General features: G+C 53.1%; 1 protein-coding gene across 3 annotated transcripts in view; it reads left to right on the top strand.

Annotated features, from left to right (window-relative positions):
• The first annotated feature begins 6 nt into the window (after positions 1 to 6).
• The window catches only part of PNPLA1 (patatin-like phospholipase domain containing 1), a 42,173-nt gene continuing 34,044 nt past the window's right edge, over positions 7 to 8,135 (top strand). For all 3 annotated transcript variants that reach the window (XM_014529629.1, XM_014529628.1, XM_005881727.2), the window contains exon 1: positions 7 to 253. In XM_014529629.1, coding sequence (XP_014385115.1) covers positions 49 to 253 — 205 coding nt within the window. In that variant the 5' untranslated portion in view covers positions 7 to 48. The remainder of the gene's footprint in view (positions 254 to 8,135) is intronic.

The raw sequence follows: 8,135 nt of genomic DNA, 5'->3' as shown, positions 1-8,135 counted from the left end.
GCCGGCTGGGGGGTGCCTCCTCCCCACCCGGAGCCCCAGGCTGAGGAGATGGAAGAACAGGTGTTCAAGGGGGACCCGGACACCCCTCACTCCATCTCCTTCTCGGGCAGCGGCTTCCTCTCCTTCTACCAGGCTGGGGCGGTGGACGCCCTGCGGGACTTGGCCCCCCGGATGCTGGAGACCGCCCATCGCTTCGCCGGGACGTCGGCGGGCGCCGTGATCGCCGCCCTGGTCATCTGCGGCATTGAGATGGGTAAGGCCTCGGTTCTGCTCCCGGAGCCTCGGGTCGCTCAGGGATGCTTAGGGGAGCAAAGCCAGGGCTCCCGGGAGACAGGGGAGAGGAGGTGGGTCGAGTGGGATGGTGGGCGGCTGTGATGTTTGAAGCTGGAGTCTGCCGGGTGCCAGTCTCTGACCCGCGGGAGCTTGGCCCCATCTCTCTCGCTCCTGCTCTCACCTGTGAGGCCCTGTCCCCCTCAGTTTGAGGCAGGAGGTCCCCCCCACATCCTGGTCTGGGGACTTACAGGGGGCACAGTCAGACGTGGGGGAAGGGTCCCTGCCTGGCACGTGTGAACGGCCCATGTCCGTACCGCCTGGGTGGGCATGGGTGGCCAGGCCACCGTCCAGGTGCGGAGAGGGGGCACCTGGGGGCTGCGGTGGGTGCAGGGCAGGATGACAGGAACTGGGAAGGAGTGTGGACGCTCTCATTTCACCTCCCGCCGCCAGTCCAGGGCCCAGAGAGAGGATGGGCCACATCGCTGACCCCCAGGGCAGAAGCCCCGTCCATGCGGGGGGACACGTTCCCAGCAGCCCAGACAGCAGGCCTCGACCGGGCACTGGAGGCCAGAGTCCATCCACACGGGACCCTGGGCGCAGTTATTCGTGTACTGAGTTCCTGCTCTGTGCCCAGCTCTGCTCAGGCACAAGGGACAGAGTCCCTGTCCTCATGGAACAGAAATTCTAGGGAAGGAGACACATGATAGAGAGTAACCTGATGTCACCGCAGGAAGCGCAATATCCACGAATGAAATGACGGCAGGAAGAGGTTGGAGGATAAAGTGGGGACTATTTCAGAAAGAGTGATCAGGGAGGCCCTCTTGGAGGAGGCGGCATTCAAGCAGAGACTGAGAGAAGAAGCCATTCGAAGGTCAGGCAGGAAAGAATGTTCTAGGCGAGGAGCAGCCAGGGAGCTGGTGGAGCTAGAGGGTGGGGGAGGAGAGGGTGAGGGGTGGGGGAGGCTGAGAGGCTGGCAGGGACCAGATCTCCTCGAGCCTGAGACAGAGGACAAGCTCTGATCCCTCCCCGAGAGGCGAGGCACAGAGGCTGTGAGGGCGGCGATGTGGGGGCGGCAAAGGGCACACACACCTGTGGTTGGACCCAGCCCTGCCATTTCACAACGTGGACCTGGGGAAATTACTGCATGCTCTGTGCCTCAGTGTCTGCACCTGTAAAGTGGGGCTTCTACTAGTACCTCGCTCCCAGGGTGGGAACAGGAAGCATGGCAGGTGGAGGGAGGGGAGGGCGGGAGAAGCACCTGGGTGGCTGGATTCAGGATGCACTTTGAAGGTGGAGCCGGTGAGCCTGGCTGAGGGGCCGGTGTGTGTGTGAGGAGGAGATGCCCCGGGCTCCATCCTGGGTGCTGGGCAGGAGGTCTCCGTCTTTGTTTTAAAGGATAATAAATGCCCTTCATTGAGTACCTCTTCTGGGCAACGTTAATTTTTCTTTTGAATATTTCACATGCAATAAACAAATTCTCTCTCACTGTACAGAATTCAAGCAATGCCAAAGCATATGGAGTAAAAGTATATAGAGTAACAAAATCCTCCACTGACCTCCACCCTTCGCCCCACACTCACCACAATCCCCTCTCCCTCCTGTAGCCAGTGCTAAGGGCTCTGCCTGGATCCTTCTAGATCAGTGGTTCCCAGCATGGGGCACACACCCCACAGGGGAGCAATTTGATTTTTAAGGGGGGTAATTTGATTTTTAAGGGGGCAATTTGATTTTTAAGGGGGGTATTCGAGAATGAGTTATTAACAGTGAATGTTTTACATTTCTTATGGTTCTAGGGACCTCCTATACTTATATAAATATATATTGTGACATTTATGCAGTTCAGTTCTCTATTATATGTTTTGAAACTTTATTTGTTATTTTTCCATATCACTTCTATTACTTTTTAAAAAAAACAATTTCTTAGTGATCTCTTCCTCAGAACTTCAACTGTCCTTTCGTTCTTTTATTTTTCTCTTTCATGGGTGCCTTGTTCTTTGGAAACTTGTTTAGACCAAGTTGATGGCCTTTTAGGCTTCCTCCATGTGAATAGGAGCTCACTTTTTGAATAATAAGAATTATATGTCACTTTTTCCTGGCCAAAGAAAGGTTGGGAACTGCTGCTCTGGATCTTTCTTCACACAAAATCCTGTGCATGAGGCAGCGAGTGCTTCAGTCACGCAATGGGCCCTGGACAGGCCTCCAGAGCGGGGCAGGGGGAGCCCCTCTCCCTGACCGGGGCTCACAGAATTCCTGCCTCAGATTTCCTCCCTTTCCGGTGTCTGTGTCGCTCACCTGGGCCACTGTGCCCACCTCCTCCTGTCGTATCTCCACTTAGAATAACCGTCTGAGGGAATCAGTGATGTCTACATCCTCTGGCACTCAAGGACTTTACAGAATTAGCCCAATTCAATCAACTCCATAAACACTGCCCCAAACCCGCTTGGCCAGGCTGTGACGGACCTGGACAGCAGGGGGAGGAACCGGAACCGGGGCCGGGAGAGGGGCAGCTGGCTGGACCGGGCTGGGCCGCGTGCTGCCCTGATGGGGAGGGCAGCCCAGGGAGGGGTGAGGTGCGGGGGGCTCGCGCTTCTCACTCAGCAGCCACGTCACTCCAGCCCACTTCCCCGCCATGGGGTCTCCTACTACCCAGCACTTCCTTGTTTCAGGCGGTTCTCAGGCCTCGGGGTCTCAGCTCATCCAGCCCTCACAGCAGCCCTCTGAGGCGAAACTGTTATCATCTCCATTGACAGAGGAGGGAACTGAGTCACAGACAGCTTAGCTAACTCGCCTGCGGGCACAGGCAGCGCTCTCTAAAGCTGGGGTTTGAACCTCACTTGGCCAGCGTCTCCACGCTCACCCTGTAAACTGCTCTGCAGGTGCTGGTGGTGTCACTAGGGAGGTCAGGGAGGCCTCTCTGAGCAGGTGGGATTTGCACTCAGAGCTGGGGTGGGGGGAGATAGTCTCTACTCAAAGGGACCAGTGACGTGTGTAACATCGGTCATCAGTTAGAAGCACACCAGGAACCGGGACTTGGTCTCCTGACCGTCTTTGAGGCTCTCGACCTCTCTCAGGATATATTCCAGGAGGACTGTCTCAGGGTCCCTTCCGCCATTCTGTCGTTATAAACAGCACCGCACCAAGCGTCCGTGTTTGTGTCGGCCATGCCCACATGGAATGTTTCCCTCTGGTATGCATCGCATGAACCGTGCCAGACGTGGCTTAATTACTCTCCCAAGTGGTTGTACCAATTTAACCACTCATTTCCCCACGATGTCATCAGCCCTCGGTGCTGTCAGACTGCAAAGTATTAATTCAATGTAATGAATGTAAATGACGTCTCACTTTATCTAATCTGCATATCCTGATTACTAGTGAGGTGAAGCATCTCTGTGTTCATTGATCGCTCGTGTTTGCTCTTGTGTGACTTGCCTGCTCGTGACCTTTCCCTGTTTTTTTTCTACGTGGTTAGCTTTTCCTCTTTAATTTGTAGATGTTCTTTCCATCGTCTGTACGTTAACCATTTGTCAGTTACAGACATTGCGGCTGTCTTAGTCCACTCCGTGGTTTGTTGTTATTTTGATGATGAGGGCTCTTGTCCTTCAGAAAATTTTAATGAGTCAAATGTATCAGTCGTTTCCTCTTACAACTTGTGTTTTTTTTAGTATCTTGACTTTGTTATAATGATTTCTCCTCTAGCTTCTTTCAAAGGTTTTGAAGTTTTGCTCTTTCGTATTTAGCCTGGAATTTATGTCGTGGCTAGTTTGAGGTAGAAACCCACATTTTAATGATTTTGCCAAGTGCTAGGCGAACCAATCGGCCCACCCCATTTATCGGCAGCCCTTTGTGCACCTGTTTGGCATGCTGCTTCCGGCTTATTCCAGCTCCTGGATGCTCGAGTCTGCCCCTGAGTCTCTCCCTCTTCCTCTGGCTAACTTGTCTACCTCTGCACCACCCGCAGTTTCCATCACTGGAGCCTTACATGGCGATTCCTCTCCTCCTCCTCCTCCTCCTCTTCAATTTCTTCTTCAAACACTGACTCTGTTATTCTTGACCCTCCTATCTCCCCCTCTCCCCTCATTGAAAAGCTCTGTTGGGATTTTGATCGAAATGACATCTATCTCTCTATTTCTTCTGGCCTTTTTTGCCCTTTAATAAAGGTTGTGTCAGTCTTTTATTAGATGTGTTAGTTTTTGTTGCTATGGGCAATGGGATCTTTTTTTCTATGGCATTTTCTAATCTGATTATTGCTGATATAAAGAATGTTGACTCTTCGGGATATTAATTTTGTTTTGAGCAACTTTGTTGAACTTCTTAATAGCTCTAAAAGTTTGTTGGTAGACTATCTCATGGTTCACGTGTAAACAATCAGACCATCTGCATAGAATCAGAGGTTTGCCTCTTTTTAACAATATTCTTCAGCACGCGGGTCCCAGGGCCTCCCTCCTCTCACTCCCAGCCTGGGCCCCCCTGTCCTGAGATTGTGTTTGGTTCTGTGGAAGCCAGCAGCAGTGAGCTCATCTGGAGATGTGTGCCTCGCTCTGCGATAGGCCGACGTGAGGCCGCATGAAAATGCTGAAACCAGCACAGTGCCTGGGTTTTTATTAGATGTAGTAAACGTTTGTTGACAGATTCACTCGTCCAAGGCGAGGTGCTCTCCATGACAACCAGTGGGGATTCGGGATTTCCAATCTGGCAGAAGTCGGGATGGGCATTTGCATAATTTTGAAAAATAAAATTTTTCTTATCAAAGAATGGGGACTTGGTGGACTTAAAACCCCATCCCCACTTAAGTTACTAGGCACTTTCCTCTCTATAAGAACAGCATGGCAAGGCAGTCATTGATATTCATCCAATCATTCATTCATTCATTCATTCAACATGTTTGCTGAGCACATACTAGGTCCTGTAGAGAACACAGAGGTAGCATTCAAAAGGCAGCTCTGCCCTTGGCCTCCAGAAGCATCCATTCTGCTCAGACTCCAAGGCAGCCAGGTGATCATAACACAGGAAAGCTCCCACTGAATGCTCGCAAATGAAAAGGCACAGAAGTGCAGAGGGAGGGAGCAAATGCCTGCAATCATGGAAGGCCCCATGGAGGTGGCATTTGAGCTGGTGCTGGAAAGGTGAGTAGACGTCTGACAGGTGGGGACAGGTTGGGCAGGAGCCTAGGCCTCTGATGAGGTCGGCATGACAACAAACAGGGTCACACGGGGGCGTGACGCCTCCAGAGGGCGTGAAGAGTGCGGCCCAATGGTGTCAGGGGTCGATGTGGAAAGTCTCGTGATAGAATACTTACTCATTCTATGCCCGGGGTACGAAGCGCTTGGCCAGCGGGCTGTGTAAGGCCCGAGAAGTCATTTGGACCGGCCCTGCCAAGGCATTAGGGGTGAGTTAATTAAGTGCAGCAGGCTAATTTTTAAGTTGACAATTGTGTATGGCCTGCAAATGATGTTATAAATATCCAAAAGGGCTTGGCAGAAAAATGACTCTGCTACCCCTGTTCTGCCATAATTTTGATATTTTCTTCTAGTTGTTAGAAAAAACAACTTCATTAAGTTAAAGGTCCTTAATCTCAGTTGCACGGTCACATCACCGGGGAGCTTTAAACTGTTCATCGCCCAGGCTTCTCCCCAAACACGTTGTCAGGCTTTCTGGGGCGGAGCCGGGGCACCCAGGGAATTTCGGGGGCAGCCCTGGTTGAGACCCAGGGCCCTTTGGGCGGAGCCGGGGCACCCAGGGAATTTCGGGGGCAGCCCTTTGGAAAACTGAGAGGCAGTGCCACCTCAGATGCCACGGTGTGTACCCAGGCATCGGAAACAAACGGGTCCGGCATCTCACATGCAAACCTGCAAAATGCCCATCACGGACGGTGCTAATAAAACTCCGGATCTGATTGTCCAGGGGGAACGGCTTTTTCTGGGGCAGAGAGAAGTTTCACCGCGGGGGCTGTAGGCTGGATTCGTTGCTATGAAGGCCTCTGGCTGGGCCGTAAATGAGGAAGACTAACCTGGTGAGGGCTGGTCTGTCTCTTCCCCGTGGCCGATCCGCACACCCAGCCCGCCTTTCAGAGAAGGGTGACGACCCTGGGCCCACGGCCTCTCCCGGGTGTTTTTCTCCCCCCACCCTCTGCTTTTCAGTTTTTTAGAACAGCTTTTTGAGATGTACTTCACATATCAGACAGTTCACCATTTGAAGCATACAATTCAATGGCTTCTAATATGTTCACAGTTGTCCCTCCAACATCACCATCAATTATAGGACATTTCAATTACCCCCCAAAGGAACCCCGTGCCCCTTAGCACTTTCTGTCTATCGAGTTGCCTCCTCCGCACCTTCCCTGTAGAAAGGGCCGCACACGCGAGGTCCTTAGCCCTGACCTCTCACTCAGCTTGCTTCCCGGTTCGCGCTGCAGCGCCTGGCGGCTCACTCCTTGCTGCGCGTCCTATGCCATTGCGTGGGTAGATCACAGTCTGTTTATCACTCTCAGATGAGAGTCTGGGCCATTATGAATAATGCTGTTATGAACATTTGTGTACATTTTTAAAACTTCATAATAGCTTTTTAATGGGAACATATAAACATGTTGGAAAGAATAACATAATGAACCTGCAAGAACCCATCATCTAACAAACAATGACAGCATTTACCTACTGGGTTTCATCTGTACACTCCCCACCCTGCTTGGTTTTCTCTTATGATTTTTATTTGGAAATATTTCAACTCCCACGGACGGTGCGGGCAGGCTCACTGGCCTTGTTTAGCGGGAGGGTCAGGCGGGCACCTCTCTGCGGATGAGGACTGAGTCTGAGAGCCGAGAGCAAACCCATCATCTAACAAACAATGACAGCATTTACCTACTGGGTTTCATCTGTACACTCCCCACCCTGCTTGGTTTTCTCTTATGATTTTTATTTGGAAATATTTCAACTCCCACGGACGGTGCGGGCAGGCTCACTGGCCGTGTTTAGCGGGAGGGTCAGGCGGGCATCTCACTGCGGAAGAGGACTGAGTCTGGATGAGGACTGAGTCTGAGAGCCGAGAGCCGGGGAGCAGGCTGGCCGACCTCACAGCCAGGACCTGCTGGGTGTGGGGGGGACAGAGGGACTGAGCTGACCTTCAGCTGAGCTCATCAGGCGACTCTGTGTAGACCTCTAACTGTCATTATTCTCCTATAGCTCCCACCCTGCCCTCTCAACAACACCAACCTCAACCTCCTCCGACAAACACCCAAACCATCAAGTCGATCATACAAGGGCGGGGCTGCGGGTAGGCGGGGACCAGGCGCTCTTCTCCCTGTGCAGTGTGTCCGCTCCCTCTCCCTCTGTTATGCGCCCCCTTTCTCCAAGGCCAGCCTCAGACGTCACCTCCCCTGAGAGCCTCTCCTGACTCCCAGCAGGCGCTAAATCCTTGACGCCACCCCTCGCCACAGAGACCAGAATCCCCGTGGGAAAGAGCCCTGACCAGGAGGCAGGCTCCTGGGAACAAAGGCTACGGACCGGACATGCCCTCTAGTCAGTCTCCTCACGTGGTCCTGCCGAGTGGGGCTTAGGAAGGAGGGCAGTGGGGTTCAACCAAGCTGGTCCTGGGAATCCACTCAGCAGTGAGTGACCTTGGACCAACCCTAGCAGCCTCAGCCCAGCCCTGTGCAGGGTGAGAGGAGGATGCCTCCCCCTCCCCGTGTGGCCTGGGAACCACAGGGGCCCCGGGAAGTGCGTTGCAAGCTGCAAGGTTGATGCTGTCGCTGCACTGGTGGGCACAGCGGGGGCTTCACCAAGACAGAGGAGCACTGCTGGCACATGTGGCCGTGCACCAGCACCCCCAGGCTGTGTGGTGGCCCCACAGAGTTAGGACTGGGCCCTCCC

This window comes from Myotis brandtii, unplaced genomic scaffold (genome assembly GCF_000412655.1).
Source record: "Myotis brandtii unplaced genomic scaffold, ASM41265v1 scaffold687, whole genome shotgun sequence".
NCBI lineage: Eukaryota > Metazoa > Chordata > Mammalia > Chiroptera > Vespertilionidae > Myotis > Myotis brandtii.
The sequence above is the reverse complement of the archived record's forward strand: the minus strand, read 5'-3'. Positions and strand labels throughout refer to the sequence as shown.